Genomic DNA, 24,518 nt, shown 5'->3' on the forward strand with positions numbered 1-24,518 from the left:
GCAGCCTCGCGCGCTCTGTCAGGCGGCGCCCCCTCCCTCGGCCGCCGGGCGGGCGGGCGGACCCAGCAGAGCCGGCCCCTCCCTCCCTCCTCCCTCCCTCCCTCCCTGCCCGGCTGGAGCCTCGTTGTGGCGCTGAGCCCCGTCTGAGGGGGGGGCAACAAAGGGCCATGGAGGGGGGGCTGCCCGCCCAGGTGAGCAGCCGCGCGGGGGGGGGCTTGCTTAACCCTCTCCTGCCCGGCGTGGCAAGCGGGGGGGGGGGGCGGTGTCGCTGTCGCTGTCGTCGTCCCCCCGTCCTCTCCCTGGCCCCACCGGCTGGAGGGCGGCGGCGGGGGGTGGCGATTTGGGTGCCGCTTCCCTGGGGGGGGCACCATGGGGGGGCATGGAGGAGCGGCTGCTGCTGCGGTGGGGGGCTGGGGGTGGCGCCCTCCCATTGATCGGGGTGGGGTGGGGTGCAGGGCCGGAGGGCTGCCTGTCTCGCGGGGGGGGGGCGGGCCTGTCAAACGGGGTCTCCTCCTCCTCCTCCTCCTCCGCCAGCTGCTCGCCCGCTGCAGTCGTCCTGCGAGGAGGCGGCTGGCTTGGCCCGGGAGGAGGAAGGGGGGGGGCTGTGCAGAGATCATCGCCCCGTGGTGGGGACAGGTTGGGGCGGGGGGGGCATGCTGTCTCTCCCCCCCCCCGCGGCCCAGGCGGCGCTGTCACCTCTCGGGGGTGTGGGTCCTCCTTCGCCCCGCTTCTGGCCCCCACGCAGACACCGGGCTGCTGGCCACTGCTGGCCTGTGCGTTAAATGAAAGGTGCGGGGGGGGGAAGGGAGGGGGAGCGATTTGTTTACATCAGGCTTTGTTTTCGGCCATTATTCGGGCTCTGGGCATTTGCCTTCCCAGGCAGGGTGGCCTTGCAAGCTGCTCTCTCTCGCTCCCTCCCTCCCTCCCTCCCCTCCCCACCCCAATATGTTGGATTTCCCCTCTCCATGGAGGTGGTGCTGATCTTCCCAGAGAGGGACTCGCGGCATGCAATGCCTGGCCCATTGCTCGCAAGCAGCCGGCGCTGCCTTGACTCTCCCGGCTTGTCAGAGATGGGCACAGATTCCGTCCCAAGGGTGGATGTCAAGCCTTGGGCCGCACCAGCATCTGCGCCGCTTCTCTGATTTGGGAGCCTGTCAGGGGAGATCCTGCAAGTCTTCGCTCTCGGGAGGCTGCCTTGAGAGGTGGTGGGACGCAGTTGTGATCCATAACTAACTTTGAATCTCATGAATCCCATGGGATTATGAATTCCATGAATCTCTCTTCAGACCAGCTCAGATGAGGGCGCTTGGGCCAAATTCTTATTGTGCAAAGCCATCTTTTTGTCTTGCTTTGTGGACAAAAACAACATTAGGAAACATCTGTGGGGCTAAACAGTAGCACTGCCTTTTGTCATCCCCATCATAGCACCCCCTTAATTCTCTCCAGCTTTGAGATCTTGTGCTCAACCAGAGAGTGAAATCCAAATGAAAGCAAAATTTTAAAAACCCAGAAAAGAACCCCAAAGCATTGCAGGGTGTGTGTGTGTGTGTGTGTGTGTGTGTGTGTGTGTGTGTGTGTGTGTGACCCTTAACTTCTGTTAGTCATATTGAGACACACTGGACACAGGAACAGTACATTGACCAGTACCTTGGGGACAGCACATGGTAAGGGCCCCACAATGCATAGCAAGCCCTGGCAGTGCCCTAACCCCTACCCCCATAAAATCCAAGGGAGGTGTGGCCAGAGGACTGCAATTTGATGCATGAGCAATTTGATGCATGTTTAAGCAGCCCTGTGGCAAGAACCATGCTTCTTGCTGGAATTCTGGCCTCTGTGTGTGTGTGTGTGTTTCTTCATCCCTTTAGTATTAAGCTCCTGGCTTATACATTAGGTGAAAGCATTGTAAGCTAGAAATGCCACTTCTTAATACTGGGTTCGCCAGGATGGGCCATATGCAACATAAGGATGCAGGCCGGAGAGTGTGCTTTCTTGGAGGGTGGGAGGCGGGGTGAGGGTACGTTGTGGGAGAACGTGTAGGTGCCCTCCCCCGCCGCCGCCCACACAAAGTGACTGAAGGTAGAAGGGCAGGCCAGGGAGAGCCTGAACTTGCCTGCCATAGCACCCCAAGCTGGGTCATGGGTTTGCTCCTGGGAACAGTAGCTCTCTGTGAATGATTACAATTCTGACCCCTTGGGGGAAACCCATGGCAGTTAAGCTGGGTTACCTTCATAGTGGAGTGGGGGCCCTTAGTGGTTGGGTCCTTGCCCCAAGGTAGGACTGAACCCAAACTACTCTTCTTACTTTGTGACTCTGGTATTAAATTGTAAATGTTAAAATAGATAACACTCCAGAGAGGAGGGTGTGGTGCTTCTTGGGCATTGGTTCTGAATGTTTGATTCCATCCTCCTGACAAAAAGGTGTAGCAAGCAGAGAAGTTGGGATGCTTGTTTTAATTCCTTAGATGGTAGGATTCCAAAGCTCCTCTCTGTGGTACATACAGAGTATCAGTGGAAGTATACATTGTGTATCTTTGAAGAGATGTATCTATCTGTACACACTTCATCTAGCTGAATGTAGAAGTGTCCATGGTCTGTTTTCTTGCTTTTGCAAGCCTTGCATGTTTAGGGAATAACATTAACGTTTGGCCCTGGTTTTGGAGGCATTTGTGGGACAGGAGCTTGGCTGGAGTTGATCTAGACTCTGCTGTCCTCAATGCATTCATGAGAACTGCAGTAAGATGTTAAGTTATAGCAATGGATTGGGGGATTTTTTTTTAAAGCCACACACATGTATGTATGTATATATTTCTGTTGCCATAACAAAAATTCTAATATAAACCCAGCAATTTAAATTGGGGATTCCCAACTTTGAGTCCTCAGATGTGGTTGGACTACAACTCCCATAATTGCTAGTCATTGTGGCTGGGAGTGATGGGAGATGTGCCCCACAACCATATCTGGGGGCCCCAGATTGTGGACCTCTGATTTAAATAGCATCAGCAGCAACAACCAAATCAATACCAAGAACAAATCAATAAAAGCAGCACTAACATCAACAAATTGTATACCCCTTAGGTTCTGCCAACACTTAAAAAAAGCCTCTGGACTACTAATTTAGCCATGACAGCTAAGTGGAGCCTCCAGGTTCAGAAGCAGTATACCCCTGATTTCTAGATGGTCTGGATAAATGACAGGGTCAACTTCTTACTATGCTTGTGAGCACCCAGGGCCGTATTTGGCTGTCTACCAGAATGCTGGACTAGATGGAACTTTGGGCTGACCCATGGAGGCCATTCTTGTATTCCTCTGTCCTTGTGTGTAATTTCATCTTCTTAAATTATTTTAAGTGCACAAGGGGCCTCTTACAATTAACTCCTGCATGGGAAGAGATGTACAACTGAAATGACCCTGTTCTTGCAAATGTGTTTTGTGTGAACTGGTCATGCATGGACCCTGGCTGTCAGTTAACCCACAAATCAATTTACTTCCATATACAACTTGCTTTCATTGCCCATTCTCACAAAACATTTGCGTGTGTTTCTGTGACAGACTGGGGGTTACTCTTTGGGAATTAAAAATGTGTTCAACCTAGCATTTGCATGCTGGCCATATCCCTTGATGTTGGAGCATGCTCTTGACCTGCTATAGCCTGGTGAGCAGCAGAGAAAGGAAATACTTCATCGTTCAAGATCAAATGGGAGTAAACAATTTTAAAAAGCACCTTGTAATGTTATATTCTAAATAACAATGAGATGAGCAACCATAACATATCTCATTTGTAAGTGAGGGGTCTCTTTTGATGTCAAAAGAAGTCATAAGAAAACCCAATAAAAAGATAATTAACTGTTCAGTGTTCGGTATCTGATCGTGGTAGTTGGGGAAATGCATTAACTTGGCCATGTCTGTCCTTGTCAGCAGGCTCCGGGTCGGAATACGGAGACTCAGCAACTGCTGTCTCCACAACTCCCCACCGACCCTGACCGAACATTTGAAAGAGAAACGCAGACTGCCGAAATTGCTCTCACTTTTGTAGCATCGTTCCAAGCTATGGAGAAAAAGGTGGATTCTCATGCCACCCGGCTGCTGGATTTGGAGGGGAGGACAGGAACGGCTGAGAAGAAGATAGTAGACTGTGAAAAAACAGCTGTGGAAATCGGGAACCAACTGGATGGCAAGTGGGCTGCCCTGGGGACCTTGATCCAGGAGTACGGGCTGCTGCAGAGGAGACTGGAGAATATGGAGAACCTACTGAAGAACCGGAACTTCTGGATCCTCCGGCTTCCCCCAGGCTCCAAGGGAGAAACTCCCAAAGTAGGTGCCTCTCTCTCGAGGACTACAGAATAGTGTCCGACATCCCACCCAGGGCCTTGCTCTAAGTCTACAGCTGTCATTGTGTTTGGCCACTTTTGTTTTCTTAGTAAGGAGAGTTGAAAGTTCTCTTGGTAACAAAGAGCTTGGAAGGCAATGGAGAAAAAGATTGGCAGGGAAGGGTGGTAGACAAACTGCTTCGGACTGTGTGCCCTACTTGACCCTTGTCCAACTTGGCTTATCTCATCTGATAATTATATTATCAGAGAAGGTCTGGTAAATATTATAAATGCTTCTCTGAGGGAGGGCAGGATGCCTCCTTGTCATAAGGAGGCTATTATCAGACCACTTTTGAAGATACCTGCACTGGATCCCTTGGAGTTGGCTAATTACAGACCTGTTTCTAACCTTCCATGGTTGGCAAGGTGATTGAGCGGGTGGTGGCCTTTCAGCTCCAGGCAGTTTTGGATGATGCAGATTATCCAGACCCATTTCAAACTGGCTTTCATGTGGGCTATGGGGTTAAGACTGCCTTGGTTGGACTGATGGATGATCTCCAATTGGCTGTCAACAGAGGGAGTGTGCTGATCCTCTTGGATCTCTCCGCAGCTTTCGATAACATTGACAATGGTATCCTTCTGGATCACCTGAGAGGGCTGGGATTGGGTGGCACTGTTTTACAGTGGTTCCACTCCTACTTCTCTGGTAAATTCCAGATGCTATCATTTGGAGACTGTTGCTTTGTAACGTGAGAACTGAAGTATAGAGTTCCACAAGGCTCCATACTGTCTCCAATGCTACATGAAACCGCTGGGAGAGATCATCAGAAGGTTTGGTGCTGGGTGTTATCAATATGATGATGACACCCAGATTTACTTTTCTGTGTCAGCCTCATCAGGAAATGGCATATCTTCCCTAAATGCCTGCTTGGAGGTGGTAATGGGCTGGATGAGGGATAACAAACTGAAGCTGAATCCAAATAAGACAGAAGTACTGACTGAGGAGGGTCGGGACTTGAGAGATGGTTTAGATCTGCCTCTTCTGATTGGGGTTACACTCCCCCTGAAAGATCAAGTACATAGCCTGGGAGTGCTCCTGGACCCAAAGCTTTCCCTGGTTTTTCAGGTTGAAGTGGTGGCCAGGAGCACTTTTTATCAGCTTCGGCTGGTTCGTCAGCTGTGTCCATTTCTAGAGGTGAATGGCCTTAAAACAGTTGTACATATGCTGGTAGCCTCCAGACTCGTCTACTGTAATGTACTCTATGTGGGGCTGCCTTTGTACGTAGTCCAGAAACTACAATTGGTACAGAATGCAGCAGCCAGATTGGTCTCTGGGACAACACAAAGGGACCATATAACACCAGTTTTGAAAGAACTGCACTGGTTGCTGATATGTTTCTGGGTGAAATGCAAAGTGCTGGTTATTACCTATAAAGCCCTTAACGGCTTGGGACCAGGCTATTTTAAGAGAGCGCCTCCTCTGTCATGAACCCGCCCACCTTTTACGATCTTCTGGAGAGATCCGGTTGCGGTTTCCACCAGCTTGTCTGGTCACCACCAGGCTTTCTCTGTGGCTGCCCCAGGGCTTTGGAATATGCTCCCTGCTGAAATAAGAGCATCTCCTTCTCTTTTTGTTTTCAGGAAGACTCTCAAGACTTTCCTGTTCTCACAAGCTTTTAATTAGAATTTTAATAATGTTAATAATTTGTTTTATATTGTTATTGTGTTTTATGTATTTTAACCTGTGAGTTTGATGTGGGATTTGTACACCACCTAGAGATTTACAAATCAGGTGGTATAAAAAATGATTGATAAATAAATAAATAAATAAATAAATAAATAAATAAATAAGGGAACGGTGCCTTGGGTGGTGATGGACAGGAGAGAAGGGCTGTGAATCTATGACTAATCAAGCAAGCACTGAGCTTGTCTGGTGTCCCTGGGCAGGGTGGTGATAGGCCTGATCAGTAATAGTGGCCTACATTGATTCCAGACTAGGGTGCTGCTGCCATAATGCAAGGAGATGTGTGCCTCTGAGCAGCCTGCATTCCTCTGTGCATATAGAAGAACAGGCCGTGTAGAAGGAGAACCAGCATGGCTTCTGCAAAAGTCAGTCTTGACTCAACAACCTTTTGGAGCTCTTTGAGAGTGTCAGCAGGCGTGTGGATAAGGGTGATCCAGTCAACATAGTATACTTGGCCTTTCAAAAAGCTTTCAGCCAAGTTCCTCATCAAAGACTCTTGAGAAAATTAAACAGTCATGGGATAAGAGGACAGGTTCATGTGTGGATCAGTAACTGGCTGAAGGACAGGAAACAGAGGATAGGAATAAATGGACAGTTTTCACATAGGAAGCTGCCATATACTGAGTCAGACCACTGGTCCATCTAGCTCAGTAGTGTCTTCACAGACTGGCAGTGCTTCTCCAAGGTTGCAGGCAGGAATCTTTTAGGGTGTCAGAAATAAGAGCAGCCCTGCTGGATCAGGCCCAAGGCCTGTCTAGTCAAGTGTCCTGTTTCCTATAGTTTTGGATAGGAACATAGGAACATTGGGAGCTGCCATATACTGAGTCCAACCGTTGGTCCATCTAGCTCAGTATTGTCTACACAGACTGGCAGCAGCTTCTCCAAGGTTGCAGGCAGGAATCTCTCTCAGCCCTCTCTTGGAGATGCTGCCAGGGAGGGAACTTGGAACCTACATGCTCTTCCTAGAGCAGCTCCATCCCCTGAGGGGAATATCTTACAATGCTCACACATAAAGTCTCTAATTCATATGCAACCAGGACAGACCCTGCTTAGCTAAGGGGACAAGTCCTCATGCTTGCTACCACAAGACCAGCTCTCCTCTCACAATGGAGGGAAATAAGAATTTAGGTCCCCCAGGGATTGGTATGGGGACCAGCACTTTATAATTTGTTTATAAATGATCTAGAAGTTGGGGTAAGCAGTTAAGTGGCCAAATTTGCAGATGACACCAAACTATTTAGGGCAGTGAAATCCAAAAGAGATTGTGAGAAGCTCCAAAAGGATCTCTCCAAACTGGATGAGTGGGTGACAAAATGGCAAATGTGATTCAATGTAAGCAAGTGTAAAGTGATGCATATTGGGGCAAAAAACCCCAACTTAACATATACACTGATGGGGTCCGAGCTGTTGGTGACTGACCAGGAGAGGGATCTTGTGGTCATAGTGGACAGCTCGCTGAAAGTGACAGTGTGTGGCAGCTGTGGAACAATACCAATTCCATGCTTGGAATTGTTAGGAAGGGGATTGAAAATGAAACTGCCAATATTATAATGCCTTTATGCACAACTATGCTGCAGCCACATTTGGAGTACTGCATACAGTTCTGGTCACCATACCTCAAAAAGGACATTATAGAACTGAAGAAGGTGCAGAAGTGGGCAACCAAGATGATATGGGGCCTTGAGCACCTTCCTTATGAGGCAAGGCTACAAGAACTGGGGCTTTTTAGTTTAGAAAAAGAAGTCGGCTATGGGGAGACCTGATAGAGGTCTATAAAATTATGCATGGTGTGGAGAGATAATTTTTTATCTCTTTCTCATAACGCTAGAACCAGGGGTCATCCCATGAAACTGATTGCCTAGAAATTTAGGGACGACAAGAGGAAGTACTTTTTCACACAACACATAATTAACCTATGGAATTCTGTGCCAAAAGATGTGGTGACAGCCACCAGCCTGGATGGCTTCAAGAACGGCTTAGATAAATTCCTGGAGGACAAATCTATCAATGGCTACTAGTCTGAGGGCTATAGGGCACCTCCCGCAAGATTCCTCTAAATACCAGCTGCAGGGAGCAGCAGCAGGAGCTTGGACATGCCCTCGGCTCTTGCCTGTGGGCTTCCCGGAGGCATCTGATGGGCCACTGTGGAAAACAGAATGCTGGGTCAGATGGGCCTTCTTGAGCCTGATCCAGCAGGCTGGCCTTATGTCCTTAACCACTAGCAGAGGGCCTTCTCTGGGACACATACCAGGCTGGGCAGGGCTTTGCACGATATGTCAGCATCTTCCACTCATGCCAGAGCCCGTCTGGAGCAGAGGCTCCTTTCTCTGCACATCCTTGCACGCCATCCTTATGCTTGCACAGCAGTGTTACACCCAGGCAACGCTGGTCTTGGTCTAGGCCATTCTTAGTACTGATACCACCAAAATGGCGCCTTTCATTTGCGTCTCGATTCAGTTTATTTAGCTCACATGCTTCTTGAGAGAAGGGATTTGTGGGAATAACAGCCTTGTTAGAGGGAATCTAAATTTCTTCACTTTCTAAAAACCTAATTTCTGCAGTTTGGAATAGAGTATGGAATCTTCCAACTTCTGTTCTATGGATATACCGCCCATCCAAAAATGGCACAGGGCAGTTTGCAATGAAAAATAAAACCATTTAAAATATTCACATAATATAAAACCAGTTATTATTATCATAATATTATTTTAATAAAATATTAACATAGAACTCATTTAGAAGTCATTTCAACTCTTTAAATATTATTATTCTGTTGGCTAGCTCATGGTGGGGGAGCAACACATGAACTGCCCTGCTGGGTCAGGCCCAGGGCCCATCTATTCCAACCCCCTGTTTCCCACAGTGGCCCAGATAGGGATGTGCATGAAGCCTTTTGGAGGCCTTTTTACAATCTGCTGTTCGGCCAGTTGGAAGGTGAGGGTGTGTTGTACTTTAAGGCTGGGGGAGGGTGCACTTACCCCTCCCCGCTTTCCCCCCACTGGCGCTCCATTATCAAAGGTTCCTTGGGGGTGACAGCATACCTCCCTGCCGCCCCATCCCCTCCTTGCCTGGAAGTAGCAGAAAGTACCTGGCTGGCATGTGCGCGCTAGGCAGGTGCACGCCTGCCCAACATGCACAAGCATGACATGCACAAGAGGGGACGAGGCAGCAGGGAGGTATGCTGCCACCTGCAAGGAGCTTTTGATAATGGAGCGCCAGCAGGGGGAAAGTGGAGGGAGGGGTAAGTGCACCCTGCCCCACCCTTAAAGTGCGACCTCCCCACCTTCGAACTTCCCCCACCCGGTTCCGTGCACATCCCTGCCACCGGATGCCTCTGGGAAGCTGTAGCGAATTATGGGTAGTGGAACATTCCTTTCCTGACTCAGGCCAGGTTACTGGATAATCTCTCTGACTAGTCTAAACCAGTTCTGCAGCACATGGGAGACTTTAGTACTGAGTCATCCCTGTCGTGCTCTGAGACGCAGATAGGCTGGTTCAAAACTCTGTAACTTGCAAGACCTGAAAGTTAAGAAAAAGACTCTGGGGAAACCCAGAAGCTCTGGTAGGTTCCTGCTGCCACCAAGCACTCTAAGACTTGCCTAGAACTGGACCATTGGATTGAGTGCTTTGGTCCAAGATCCCTCTATAGCTGGGTACTGGGGAAGTGCAAAAATCTGTTCCATCTTTTTGCTAACAGGCAAGACCAAAGAAAAAACCTTTCCCTCCTATGCATTTTGCCTGCACTTGGAACTGATTGTTAATTTGGCCAAGCTGTCATTTAGACGCATCTTGCACCAGAGAAATCCCCCCTGCTTGTGCTGGGTCAATAACCCCACTTGAAGGCTTGAAAAAGGTAACGAACAAAGAAAAAAACTTTTATTCAATTAGTACAGACTAGTTCCATCTGAAGCTTTTAGATACACTTCAAAATACTTAGTTGTTTAAAATAATTCTTCAAAAGCACCCCAAATGATGCTGGGGTGGCACACTTTAAAATTTAGTTACTTAGTTGCAAATAACAGATATTTAGGAAATGCAAAGCACACACCAAAGAAACAGAAATTCTAATGCAAATTCTTACTAAAACTCTTTCTTCTGCCCTAAACATCTGAAGCCCCTAGGCTTGGCTTCCTTTTTCCTTGAACTCACCACGCTCCTGATGAGAATTGGGCCTCCTGCAATCCTGTCTTGCAAAGACCTACAACCATCCTGCTGTAGCAAAACTCCATTGCCACATGTCCTCCAGCACAGAACTTCCTTTCTTGTTCCCAGAATTCCCAGCAATAGCTCTCTAGGTCTCACCCACCTGTTGGACTGCTTGATTGAGCTCTGGAGTTCACCAGCCTGTCAGTCAAGATAAGGGTTCACTTCCTGTTAACTCTTTAGAAGGAGAGGAGACTGGTCATTACATAAGCCTTCAAGCAAGGCGTGAAGACATCATGCCCCTGTCTCCTATTGCTGTTCCTTTGCAACTGGTATTTGGAGGCATCCTGCCTCTGAACCTAGAGGGTGGAATTTGGCCATCAAGACTAGTAGTCATTGACAGACCTGTTTTCCAGGAATACGTCTAATCCCCTGTTAAAGCCATCAAGGTGGTTCTGAGTTGGCTTGACTATTTAGGCTACCATTGTATGCCCATTGCTTGAGAATATTGAATTCAGCTGAAGTTGCTTCTGAGTAAACATGCCTAGGATTGGGCTGCTACAGATATTTAAAATAAGGACTGGGAAGGGATCTGGTGTGGTGCTGGGTGCATGTGGGGTGAGGAGACACCTGTAGTCCTCCTCATGGGACCTTGGCCTGTGGCGAGGCAGCCCTGCAGGATGCCTATTCTTATGTATGGTACTTAAAGTAATTTTAATAAAGAAATGGTTATTATTTATTTTGCTGTGAGGACACGAAGTTGCTCGCCACAATCTTTTACAAGCACTGTAAAATGTGAACTGGCCCTGAGTGTGTATTTCACACTGCCACTGTGTTTTCCAGATTTCTCTCTCTCTGCAGTAATCTGTGATGTTATCCCATGTTACCCCATACCCTCTGTTCAGCACCTGAACTCCTGCTCCAGGTTCCACCCCTCCCCTGACAGCTGAGAGTGAGTGGATAGGTAGGCATGAGGAACAGGGTCTTTTTGGTTGTGGCACCAATGCTCTGGAATGCCTTCCCTCAAGAGACCTGTATGGCCCTGTGACTAGTGCTGGTGAAAGCTTGGCCTTTGGGAAGCTGAACCAAGCGTCTGTTCCGCTGGCCGTTTCTGTTGTAATGGTTGGCATGAGGAAAATTACTCACAGTAGTCCTGCTGAAATTAAAAGGACAAGGTAGGCAATGCCTAATTTGTGCCTTTAATATCAATGGGACTACTCTGAATAATTTTCCTCCTCACATACGCCTGTCATGTTGTTTGATATTGTCTTGACTATTTGTATATCTCTGTGGTGTTAGCTGCTATTATGTATCTTACTGGGGGGAAAGCAGGATAGACATGTTCTTAAATAAATAAATGGATGTCTCAGAAGTTGCATTTTACAAAATGAACTTCTTGACTGGATTCTTGGTTAGGGGCCCTGGACGTGTCATGGCCAGCCGGAGTCTCTGGTATCCTAATGCTGCCGCATCAGGAGCCTGTTTCTAATGCCCAGTCTTGGCTGCTAATTTGCATGACTCCGCTGGGAAGTCCTGTGTGCTTTGGGTATGGAGTCCTGGTTGCCAGTTGCTGCCGGCTCCTTGCATTGCATTTGGCCTAAAAGTGTGTCCGTTTATGGAGTCCTGGATCTGTGAGATCATCAGAACTGGTTCCTCAGTGAGAATCAACACAACAGCTGACCTCTTGGGCTTGGCTGTCAGCAGCCTCCTTCATGTCGCAAGTCAGCCATGAACTGCCTGGCTGACCTTGGCGAAGTGATCCCTAGTCAGCTTGCGTTCCCCATCTGAGAAGTGGGAATAGTTTTAACATACACTACAGTTGGGTGTGAGGACAAAGAAGAAGAAGATGAAAGATGCAGATGAAACCTCCAGCTTCACAGGCAAGATGCCTCTCAATACCAGTTGGAGGGGACAAGCCACAGGAGAGAGGCAAGCCCTCACCGTTTGCCTGTGGGCTTCCCAGTGGCATCTGGTAGGCCACTGAGGGAAACAGGAGTGTTTTAATGAAAGGCGGTATATAAATTTAACAATAAATAGACAATAAAATATTCTTATGTACTTTAAGTAATTTTAATTCGGAAATGGTTATTATTTATTTTGGCCCACAATTTTCAGATCTAGATCCCAGTTTTTCCAAAGGCAGGCATGGGATGGGTGTCCAACCAGGAGTGCTGAAGATTGGCATAAGCATGCATTTCTTGTGGTTCCAGGTGCCAGTGACGTTTGATGACGTGTCCGTCTGTTTCAACGAGAAGGAGTGGGAGAAGCTGGAGGAGTGGCAGAAGGAGCTCTACAAGAACTTAATGAAGGGGAACCACGAGTCTTTGATCTCTCTGGGTAATGTCGTGTGAGAGACTAGAGGCGGCTGACTGGCTGTGCTGGGGAGCTGTCCTCATCCTTTTGGTTTGGGGTGAACTGAGCTCGAGTGCCCAGCCGTCTTCAGACACTGTGCATTGCTTGTGTTAAGATCCAGATAAGTGGTGTGTTGTCCACCTCTTGCTTTGGGTGTCCTTTCTTAATTTGTTTGAAGTTCTTCTCATCCTTATGACTTCCAGCATTCTTGACCAGTTTTGCATAGCTGTCTCCTTGCCTGGGAGCTTGGCATCCCCCTGCACTGGTCTTTGCTTGGCTGTTATTCTTACCATGTTAATGATCAACTGAAGTTGGGCTGGGCTGGAGGGGTGTGTTTTACCTTATTCAAGCGGTCTGAGCTTCAGTGCATGCAGTGGGCAAGTTCCTTTAGCACAGGGGTGTACAACTCACATGCCCCAGTGAGCCGGCACCAACCCTGACTTGGCCGAGGTCATTTTCCGTGCACTAATTATTACATTAAAATTAATTATTAAAAATATGAATGAGAGTGAGGGAGCAGAAGTATGGAGTTGGGCAGGAGTGGCTCATCCTAATGATCCGGCTTGTGGGGCGGGGGGAGGCTCAGCTGCCGCTCCTTCCCAGAGCTCTGTTTGCTGCTCGCTCTCTCCTGCCCTGCCCCAGGGTTGATGAAAGCTGTGCTGCCTGCAGGGTGGCCATTCATCAGGTACCTGACAAATGGCCACCCTGCAGGCAGCAGGGGCAGGAGAGAGAGGAGTAGATGGAGCCTGGGAAGGAGAGGCAGCTGTGAGGACGAGTCGCTCCTCATCTTGGGGAAAGAAAGATGGTGTCGGTGGGCTCTGGCCCAGTGGCAGGGCCAGCAAGGCAGGCAGGGGCCATCCGGTCTCAAGCAGCCAAGTGCATTGAGCCTCTGCTGCTGCTCATCAGTGGGGCAGACCAAGAGCTTCATGGCTTCTGGTCTTGCTGCAGGATATTGTAGCAAAAGAGTCCCCATGGGGCCCATGGATCCAGCCCCCGGGTCTTATACTTTAGCAGGACACTGAAAAGAGCCACCTTGCAACTGATGCTTACATAAATGGTGCCAGGACAGCTGATGGGAATTTTCAGGGATGCTGCTGATAAAGGTTCTGTTGAGAAAACGGCACACCTCCTCTCAGCCTGCAGGGCACAGTCGGATGGTGTCAGCCACTCCTCCTGGAGCACAGGGAATATGCCTGGGAAAGGCAGGCATCTTGTCCCTCAAATGCCTCACAGGGGACTCTGTGCAGAATGTGCTCATATTGGTCCCTGTCAGCCCTGGAAGCCTTTGGAAATATTGAGATGGCTCTTCTGATGGCCAGAATATGGCTCGTGGGGCCTACCCCACAACTCTGAAATCAGGAACAATAGCTCCTAGAATGCAAAGCACCTGGAATATCCCTCGTTTAAATACACGGGTGCGGGGGGGGATGCTTTCTATTCAACTTTTTGTGTATTTTCCTCCAAGTATGACATAAATGATGATAAAATGTGGCCTTTAAAAGTTTTTCCAAAATACAGCAAGCGCCTTTCCCCTCTGGCCTTTTAGTTTCTCTTTTAAGCCATTTAAATTTGCAGACCCAAACTGGCTTTGCTTCAAAATGAAAACTCAGGATTCCCAGTTTGATGCTGGGGAATGTGGAAACTGGTCCTTGGCTTCCATCTTAGTTGCAGTGACAAAACACTACACATTTGGGGGAGTGTGAATTAAAACGGAGCCACCTCCTCTCTTACCTAGTGCAGTCAGTTCCTTCTGTTATGCGGTAGAACTTGTAGCCTTTGCTCTCAGCCCAGGCTCCTGTCTGCTATCTGCCCTCCATTCCTTAATCCGCCAAGATAAAAAGTTCAGGGGGAATGAAAGGAACTTTCAGTAAAACTAAAACATGAGTAAAAAATCCAAGTAGAGCACTTGCAGAGATAGATCGCTGTATAACTTGCATATGTGTATAGATCTGTTCAGACCTCTGGTATAAGAGCCGTGGTAAGAATTCATGTTAATTAATTGGTTTATTTATTTATTGTTCAAATTATATACCACTTTTCATTAAAATAATCTCAAAGCGGTAAAATACAATTAAAACAATGCATAATTAAAATACGAAGTTACAGATGATCTCAAACATTAAAATACATAATACAAAAGTATAGATTATATAACTATGAAAATAATCTATATAAAAATTTAATAACACATAAAATAATAATAATACATAACACAAATGAATGCCCATGCAGTAATGGCACGCTACACATATTAGACAGGCAGGATATACAGATGGTCAAAATCTAAACAGCCAGTCATTAGAACAATCTATTACAGAGAAAAACCTTTAGTGGATACCCCTTTATTTGCCCCTCCACTGCAGGGGCAAATAAAGGCACCCTTTCAGTTATATCTGTTGTTGTTGGCTACTAGAAATTCAATTTTTTGTTGACTTGACCAAAAAGCAGCGTGGGAAAAGGTATAAATCTATAAAGCTGCTTTCTGCTGTGTCAGACCCTTGGTCCGTCTAGCTTAGCATTGTCTGCACTAACTGGCAGCAGCTCAGGCAGAGATGGGTCTTTTCCAGCCCCACCTGGAGATGCTGGGGAACCTGGGACCTTCTACATGCCAGTCATATGCTCTGCCACTGAGCTGCGACTCCTCCCTGTAGGTGTTCTGGGTATCATTGTTCCGTTTCCTTATAAATAAGGCCACACAACAAGTAGTGGGGTATATCTTCTGCTGCTGAATCGTCTCCACAGAAATCAGACCTTAAATTGAATGACACCTCTCTATAATGACCACCTCCTAAGACTACAGGGGGCATCTGTTGGAGCCATGAAAGGATCAGAGCCCTCCCGACCTGAAACTTGGTAAGGCCTGTTAAGCTGATCTCATTGCTGTGGCTAAACGTCATCGTGTAGGACCAAGGAGTCGATCTAGCAAGGTTAGGTCAGCCTGCACCAGCCCTCCTTTTGGCCTGTTTCTGAGCCTTGTGTTACCCTCTGCAGGCTTACAACCAATGCAGTAGGTGTGCGAAGCCACATGACTGCACCAGCTGATTAGTCTTATCCAGCCAAGAGACTCCCCTTGGTCCACAGAGGGAACTCTGCTCTTGAAGACTATCTTTCTGGCAAGCTCTACTGAAATGGATCGGACTCTTGTGGGAGGCTGCTACACCCAGGGAACCTAAACACTCTCCCTCCTCCCTCCCACAGACTATGCCATTTCTAAGCCAGACGTCTTAACCCAGACGGAGCCAGGTGCTGATTCGTGTCTTGGGGATGAGCAGGACTCAGAGGAGCAAGGGAGCCTTCCTGACCCGGCTGCAGGTAGGTGTCGTTAAGCTGGGGCTCTCAGGGAATGTTGGTGCTACAGGATTTGCATTGCAGGCCTGCCTTGGGGGGGTGGGAAGTGGGGCACTGATGTTTTTTTAAGACCAGATGGGGCCACTTTGTCCAGACTGAGCTGTTTCAGTATCGTTTCTCAGATGCACACACCCACACACAACTGCCACCAATCAGTTTTATATGATGACTCTTGCTTCTCTTCATTGCTTGGGGAAGGCAGTGGCTTCCTGTATTGGCTGAAGTCCCTGAAGTATCTTCTGGGGAAGCCCCATGTAGAGAGCATTACAGTAGTCACTTCTCAGGATTACAGAAACAGAAATTATGAAACAACTTTCCTGTGCCCAAGCAGAGCTACAACCCACGTATCAAATATAGCTGATAAAATGCCTGTCTGGACATGGCTGCCATTCATTTTCTAGCAGCAGGGGAAAACCAGGCTGCATTATTATTGCGTGTTTACACAGTCAGACAGGTGTTATTGACTGGTTTGTTTTATCCAGACATCGAGTCCTTCCCAAGGACCTGGGATGGCTGAATTTTATTATGAATATCGTTGTTGTTATTATTATAAATATCATCGCAGAATATAGGCTGTTCCCAGTAATGTTGCTTTTTGTAATTGGCTGATGGTGATTTCTGTGGCCCCTATGGTGTTGAAGTGCTCTTCAAGGTCTATTGGAACTGCACCCAGGGTGCCAATTACCACTGGCATTACTTTGGTCTTTTTCTGCCACAGCCTTTCTATTTCTTTGTATTTTGTGATTTCTTCTATTTCTTTTTCTTGTATTCTGCTATCCTCTGGTATTGCTATGTTGATTATTTTGACTTGTTTTTCTTTCTTCTCGACTACAGTGATATCTGGTGTATTGTGTGGCAGATGTTTGTCTGTTTGTAGTCGGAAGTCCCATAATATTTTTGCATCTTCATTTTCTACCACTTTTTCAATTTTATGGTCCCACCAATTTTTGGCTACAGGTAGCTTGTATTTTTTGCAGATGTTCCAGTGTATCATCCCTGCTACCTTGTCATGCCTTTCCTTGTAGTCAGTCTGTGCGATCTTTTTGCAACAGCTGATTAGGTGGTCCACGGTTTCATCTGCTTCTTTACAAAGGCGGCACTTGCTGTTTGTGGTTGATTTTTCTACCTATTGACTATTTTAAGTGCATCATCTTCACTGTCCTTTATATATTCTGCAAGGCCTCTTTTCTCCTCCTCTACTGTTTGATGGACTTGCAGCATTCCTCTTCCACCTGATCTGCGAGGGAGGTATAGCCTATCTACATCACTGTGGGGGGCAGAGCATGATTGATGGTCATTATTTTCCTGGTCTTACGATCTGGCGTCTCTAGCTCTGCCTGGGTCCAGTCTATTATTCCTGCAGTGTATCTGATAACAGGTATAGCCCAGGTGTTTATGGCTGGTATGGTGTTCCCGCCATTGAGTTTGGACTTTAGGATTTTTCTAACTCTCCTGATGTATTCACTTCAAATTTTTCCAATAATAACAACAACAATAACTACAACATTGACAATAAAATTCAGCCATCCCATGTCCTTGGGAAGGACTCGATGTCTGGATAAAACAAACCAGTTAATAACACCTGTCTGACTGTGTAAATAAATAAATAAATAAACAATAGTTTAATATTAATAATTAATAATAATTCATATTAAATATTATTTAAATATATAATGTGAATTATAATTATATATATTATTATTACATTATTATTATTATTACATTATTACATTATTATTATTATTAGCTTACTTTTCAGCAACAACAAAAAATTCTTGAAGCAGTTTACATAGAAGAAAAATAAATAATAAGAATAATAGTCTTATGAACAGAATAGCCTGTTCTTAGTTGCCACCAACAACTGGTAATCTCTTTTTGTTGAAAAGCACCTGTTTCACCATTATTTTTTTGTGTAAACCTCTTGAGAACATTTGTCGGAAGGCAGTATATAAATATTCCTCATAGACATGGCCATATTTATTTATTTATTTTTATTTATTGTTAAATTTATCTACCACCTTTCATTAAAAACAATCCCAAGGCGGATAGATCCCAATCTCAATGGCCATATCTACCTGCATCAACTCCATCTTCTCTGGATTAAGCCTTGGTCTGTTAGACATTATCCACTTGACCACAGCTTCTGAACACTGCTTCAAGACTGCAGGCAAAAAAAATACAAGAGTGTTGGTGTCATCGGCATACTGTAGTTAACTAATAGAGATGATCATGTTGGCTGGCATCCAGACTAAAATACTCATAAGGACATCAGGACAGCCCTGCTGGATCAGACCCAAGGAGGCCCATCCAGTCCAGCATCCTGTTTCTTGCAGTGGCTCACCAGGTGCCTCTGAGAAGTCCACAGGCAAGACTACTCCTGAGTAGTCCCATTGAAATTAAGTGTTTTGGTGCCCCACCTGACTGCAGCAACAGTGCTGCCCTCTGTGGCATTGCCTCCTGCTCTGGCTATCCGCTTTGGAGCCAGGCTAGCATCCTGTTTCCCACACTGGCCCACAATATGCCTCTAAGAAGCCCACAGGCAAGAGGTATGTGCATGCTTTCCTGCTGTTGCTCCCCTGCAACTGGTATTGAGAAGCATCCTGGCTCTGAGCCTACAGGTGGCCTGTAGCCATCAAGACTAGTAGCAATTGATATACCAGGAATTTGTCTAAGCCCCTTTTAAAGCCATCCAAGCTAGTGGCCATCACCACATCCTATGGCAGAGAATTCCATAGAATAATTACGCACGGTATGAAGAAGTATTTCCTTTCGTTGGTCCTAAATTTCCTGGCCTTCAGTTTCATGGGATGACCCCGGTTCTAGTGTGAGAGAGGGAGAAAAATTTCTCTACTCGCTGCATATTTTTTAGACTTCTATCATGTATCCCTGTAGTCATCACTTTTCCAGTCTAAAAGGTCCCAGATGCTGTAGCCCTGCCTCGTAAGGAAGGTGCTGCAGTCCCCTGATAATCTTGGTTGCCCTCTTCTGTACCTTCTCCAGATCTGCAATGTTTCTTTTGAGATACGGTGACCAAAACTGTACGCAGTACACCAAATGTGGCCACACCATAGATTTATATAAAGGCATTATGATATTAGCAGGTTTTTTAAATTCTTCAACCCCCTTCCTAATTATTCTGAGCTTGAATTTGCCTTTTTCAAGCTGCCACATACTGAGTTGACACTTTCAATCAGCTGACAACCGCAACCCGAAGATCCTTCTCATGGTCAGTCACCAGCAGCTCAGACCCCATCACAGTATTTGTGAATTTGGGTATTTTTGCCCCAATGTGCATAACTTTACACTTGTTTACACTGAACTGCATTTGCCTTTTTGTCGCCCACTCACCCAGTTTTGAGAGATCCTTTTGGAGCTCCTCACAATCTGTTTTGGATTTCACTGCCCTAAATACTTTAGTGTCCCCTACAAATTGGGCCACTTCACTGCTTTCCCCAACTTTTAGATCATTTATGAACAAGTTGAAGAGCACCAGTCCAGGCCAGATCCCTGGGGGACTTCCCTCCATTGTGCAAACTGTCCATTGCTTCCTACCCTCTGTTTCCTCTCCTTCAACCAGTTACTAATCCACACATGAACCTGTCCCCCATCCTAGTAGTAAGCACCAGGAACATGGCATTGAACAAATTTAGCAGTTGTTTAAGGCTGCTGAATGCCCCGTTCCTGGTGCTTCCTGCTGCAGTGCTGGTAATGCTGGTGGGGCCGCCAGACGGCATGTGAATGGAAGCTCCCAAGAGCAACTCAGAGAAGGGATGATGCTTCTGGCAGCAGCCCCAGCCTTGTGACAGATGCTGTTGTTGCAAGTGTCTGCTTTCGGAGGTTTCTCCTAAAGTCTTTCCTCAGCGGTGCTGCTAGTTACTCAGAAGATCCAGGCCCCAGACCCACAGACCCCCTTTTGCTAATTAAACTCAGTCATATTCTCCTCCCAGAAAAAAAATGTGTATGTTTTTTTAAGTGTCTGATAGATTAGACTACCTGTGAAAGCAGAAACAGCAATGAGCTAGGTGAGGCTGGTAGTTCTCTCCCCATCATGCTCCGTGCAGGTGCCTCCACTGCTGCACTCCCCTTAAGGAAGCGGTCATGGAGGAGGGAGGTGTTTGATGAGCTTTGGGGCTCTGAGGCCCCATGGGCCACCCCCCAGTGACAGCCCTCCTGCAAGTGAAGCTTTCCCCTTGATCTCTTTCCCCCTGCAGCAGGCATAAGGGTGGTGATCAAAACTGAGGAGCCCCATTCTGATGACTGTCTGGAAGAAGACCTGGAGCAGCACCAGATGTCTGGAAGCTCAGAGGGGGATTTCCAGGGCCTGGACCAGGAGACCCCTTGCAGGAGTCCATACAGTGCAGCAACACCTCTGGGAAGCTTTGCAGGGAACAGCCTAGAAGAAGTGAGCGAGTATGAGATGGGTTTCGGAGAGATCAAGAGAGTCACTGTCCAACATGGCAGCTGCACAGGTGAGGTCTTGGGAAACTCCACCCCCACCCCACCCCATATCTAGCCCTGGGGTTCCCAGCCTTGGGTTCCAGATGTTGTTGGACTACAACTCCCATCATCCCTAGCCATAATGGCCTTCAGAGTTGTAGTTTAGTAACATCTGGGCACGCAAGGTTGGGAACCCCTGGGCTGGCCCATCTTTGGCTCACGGCAGGTGATGACATCACTACTTCTGCAGACGGAGCCCTGGAAGGCATGTCGTGCTCACTGGACAGGTGGAGAACTAAAGCTGAGGGGATGAATTGGCTCTTGCCACCCAGAGCATTCCTGCAGAGCTGAGTTTTGAAGGCATATTTTCTAGTCCTGGCACACTTCTCTGGTGTATATTCTGACTCTCGGCAGTAGTAGATTGTAAACTCCTGACCATAAGATGGAAGTTTGGTGACTGGGCAGAGCGGTACCGAAACATCTCCCTATCGAGATTGATGTATATATTTATTAAAAACGTGTATACTCTGCCTTTCTGCTTAGAGGTGGACAGAATTCCTCCCCACCCCAATCAGAAGCCAGCAATCCTAGCTTGGTGGAATAACCAGCACCAGCAGGCGGAGTCTGTTCACCTCTTCCCACTTACACCATCACTCTGTTTGCAAAGGGAGCAAATCCAAATCAAGGCTGTGATCAAAGACATTTGTGCAGATTGCAGAACATATGAGGAGTGTGTGTGTGTGTGTGTTTGTTTTAAAATAATTCCAGTCTGTCTGCATTCATTGGGCTGCGGCAGCAGCTCATGACCATGCACAATATGGCAAGCTACTGGGAACTTCTTAAGACCCAGAGTCCTTTTCTTCCCGCCAAAAGATGCAGGTCATGCCCTGACTTCTTGTTTCTGTTTCCTTCCAAGATGACAGTATTGTGATCAAAATGGAGGAGGAGGAAGAGGAGGAAGACCCGGTCAGCCTAGAGCCGCGCGGGCTGTTCTCTTCAAGAGCTGAGCCGCCATGCTCCTTGAATTGCAACGTGGAAGTCATGCGGGAGGATCAGCGGGTTACAAAGCCACCCAGAGCCACAGTGGGAATCTGCGCCCCGCTGTGTGAGAGGGACAATAGCGCAGAGACACGGCCGCTCACCCTCCAACAGAGGAACCGGACGCGCGAGAGGCCGTACATCTGCCCAGAATGTGGCAAGAGCTTCATGTTGCGCATCAATTACATCATCCACCAGCGGAACCACCTCAAGGAGGGCCCCTACGAGTGCCACGCCTGCGACCTCAGCTTCCGCATCAAGCAGCAGTTCCTGCTGCACCAGCGGCTGCACACGGCGAGGCGGGGGGTGGCTCCTCCCCCCCGCCGTGGACAGGCGTTCCCTGAGAAACGCAGCCTCAAGCCACAGCCCCGGCCCCCTCCGCCTCCCGGGAAGCCCTACAAATGCAGCGAATGTGAGAGCAGCTTCAGCCACAAGTCGAGCCTGAGCAAGCACCAGATCACGCACGTGGGCGAGCGGCCATACTCCTGCAGTGAGTGCCGCAAGAGCTTCCGACTGCAGATCTCGCTGGCGATGCACCAGCGGGTGCACACTGGCAAGAGCGAGCTCTCCTTCATCTGCCCACAGTGCGGCAAGGCTTTCAGCCGCCCCTCGCACCTCCTGCGGCACCAGCGGACTCACACCGGCGAGCGGCCCTACAAATGCAGCCAGTGCGACAAGACCTTCAGCGAGAAGTCCAAGCTGACCAACCACTACCGCGTGCACACCCGCGAACGCCCCCATGCCTGCGGGGAATGTGGCAAGGGCTTCATCCGGAAGCACCACCTTCTGGAGCACCAGCGCATCCACACTGGGGAGCGGCCGTACCACTGTGCCGAGTGCGGGAAGAACTTCACCCAGAAGCACCATCTGCTAGAGCACCAGCGGGCGCACACTGGCGAACGACCCTACCCCTGTACAGAATGTGCAAAATGCTTCCGCTACAAGCAGTCGCTTAAGTACCACTTGCGGACACACATGGGGGAATGAACTCCCTGCTTGTCCATCGCCCTGAGCCCTGGCATCCGGGGACAGCGGACCACTGGGGGCGGGACTCCTTCATGCATATCCCTCCGCCCCCAGGAGCACAGATTCGTGGCCTGTCCCCTTACATACTTAGCAGGTTTCAGAATCAAACTAACCACAGCTGTTGGCATGGTGATGCTTGCCAGACCTGAACTCTCCTCCTTGCTTCTGCCCTCCCTGCTCCGTTCCCGTCTTTTTGATAATAAATGTGGAGTCTGATTTTATTTGGTAAGGGAATGCTTATGGTGTCAGGGTTGTTGCATTAATCGGGGGGACCTTGCATTGCTGAACACAGCTTGGAGAACAGAAGAGGAAAGGGGTGGCGGAGGAATGATAAAGGAGCACGTTCTGAGACGCTGGCATTGGGCAGATGGAACATGTTCTGTCTAGAGGAGACAAAATGCCAAGGGAGGCTGCTCAGCAGGGCCACCAGCAAACAGCAGAGTGTGTGTTTGTATGTTTGGCAAAATTTTATATGTGCTCCTATCTCCTGGGACAAAGATAAGGATTTATACTGAGGACAGGGCAAAAGGTGTGCTGAACAAAGAGGCCCTTCACCATTGCCCAAATCTCCATCTTTGTTTGCTGTTAGCAGAGGTGGGAAACGATCTGCACACAGGAGAGCCTTCTCTGAGTCAGTTGCTGGTCTGTCTTGCAGAGGCTTCTGGGACTTGGGTCTGTAGAGATTTGCATCATCCTTCAGCCAAAGGCTGCCAGCCAGTCTTCCCTGACCAGCAACAAGTCTCCAGGGCCTTTCCCAGCTGTGCTCCTTGAGATTCCTTCTTTAAACTCGAGGTTCTCTGAGCATTGAATCTGGGACCTTCAGAATGGAAGTCATATTCTCTGAACCTGAACTAGTGTCTACATGTACATGTTCAGGCATAGGATGCTGCCTTCTACTGATTCAGACCCTTGGTCCACCTAGCTCAGTATTGTCTACCCAGACTGGCAGCGGCTTCTCCAAGGTTGAGGGCAGGAGTCTCCCAGCCCTATCTTGGAGATGCTGCCAGGGAGGGAGCTTGGAACCTTCTGCTCTTCCCAGCCAGAGCGGTTGGGAATGTCTTCATTCCCAGTTTAAAGGCATGTCTTCAGACTTTTGGTCACAAGGGCTAGAAGGTGGGTTTTCAGAATCCGGCAGACATTAGAATGTGCCATCCGCACTATGGTGATAAGCTTCCAAATCCTGAGAAGGATTCAGATAAATTCTCCTTCAGGACATCAGAGGCTGAAACAAGGGAGAGGGGAATGAGGGCAACCTCCCTCAGTCAAGGTCCCTCAGCCTCTGAAGTGCTGATGGGAGATAATAAGCATCGATAGCTTTCTTGGCCGGGTTGAACAATGTGTGCACAGAAGTAACGCTTATGAAGTAACACAAACCATACAATCGGCTAATATAACATTAGTTTTGCTGCAATGGTGCAGCCAGGCATACTTTTGTGGTTGTCGTATACCTGATGGGAACACTTGACAGGCAGACAGACCATGCCTTCATTTAAGTGGGATTAGGCACATGTGAGTTTGCATGTAATCGGGCTGAAACATGTTCCACTGAAGTCCCGTCCCGTGTGATACAGGATCAGAGCACACTTGCTCACTCAGGGCATGGAATTCTTCTCTGTGCTTTCCAAACGATGTGGACTTGGCATGCCAGCAGTTGTCCTCCAGGAAATTCCTGTTACTCTAGAGTGGGCCAGGGCTGGGTTGAAGATTGGGCTAACACAGGAACTGCCTTATTCCCAGCCAGACCATTGGTCCATCTAGCTCCGTAACAGCAGTGCCTTGACCGCACTGCTGGAAACGCCACTGCTCATGGTGACCCGAGCTCATGGTGCTGCTGGGGTTAGGCCATGTCTGTATTTGGCCCACTGTTTTGGCAGTTGTGCACTGGATGGTATGACTTACCAGCAGGGATGGTGGGGAGAGGGAAGAAAAATAAACGGTGTAGGGGTGAAGGTGGGTCCTCCCATGGTTGTCAGGGGGCTTGGTTGTGATGATCCTGAGGGGTCCCCTCCCTTTCCCTACTTCTCAATATTGAATTGCTTTATTGAACACTTCCTGTGTTCACTTATGAAGGCAGAGGTGAGGCAGAGCAGTTGGGGAATGGTACCTTGAACGTACCTTCATCTT

General features: G+C 48.1%; 1 protein-coding gene across 5 annotated transcripts; it reads left to right on the top strand.

Moving 5' to 3' along the window:
* LOC128329135 (zinc finger protein 777-like) lies at positions 1 to 22,615 on the top strand. 5 transcript variants are annotated; one of them, XM_053259693.1, is made up of 6 exons: positions 1 to 191; positions 3,915 to 4,310; positions 12,404 to 12,530; positions 15,744 to 15,857; positions 20,105 to 20,362; positions 21,247 to 22,615. In XM_053259693.1, exons 1-6 carry the CDS (start codon positions 168 to 170, stop codon positions 22,353 to 22,355), a joined length of 2,028 nt encoding a protein of 675 aa, XP_053115668.1. In that variant the 5' UTR covers positions 1 to 167; the 3' UTR covers positions 22,356 to 22,615. The 5 variants fall into 5 exon arrangements, with proteins under 5 accessions (XP_053115668.1, XP_053115669.1, XP_053115671.1 ...); XM_053259694.1 differs by having other exon boundaries at positions 3,918 to 4,310; XM_053259696.1 differs by lacking the exon at positions 1 to 191 and adding an exon at positions 1,118 to 1,202.
* The last annotated feature ends 1,903 nt before the right edge of the window (positions 22,616 to 24,518 follow it).

This window comes from Hemicordylus capensis, chromosome 6 (genome assembly GCF_027244095.1).
Source record: "Hemicordylus capensis ecotype Gifberg chromosome 6, rHemCap1.1.pri, whole genome shotgun sequence".
Lineage (NCBI taxonomy): Eukaryota > Metazoa > Chordata > Lepidosauria > Squamata > Cordylidae > Hemicordylus > Hemicordylus capensis.

What these genes read in the sequence shown, in the direction of transcription:
- LOC128329135 (XM_053259692.1), top strand. Translation starts at nt 3,263, where the DNA reads ATGGAACTTTGGGCTGACCCATGGAGGCCATTCTTGTATTCCTCTGTC. An exon ending in TCTTGTATTCCTCTGTCCTT is followed by an intron (nt 3,314 to 3,917) that starts GTGTGTAATTTC and finishes CCTTGTCAGCAG; the next exon opens with GCTCCGGGTCGGAATACGGA. An exon ending in CCAAGGGAGAAACTCCCAAA is followed by an intron (nt 4,311 to 12,403) that starts GTAGGTGCCTCT and finishes TTGTGGTTCCAG; the next exon opens with GTGCCAGTGACGTTTGATGA.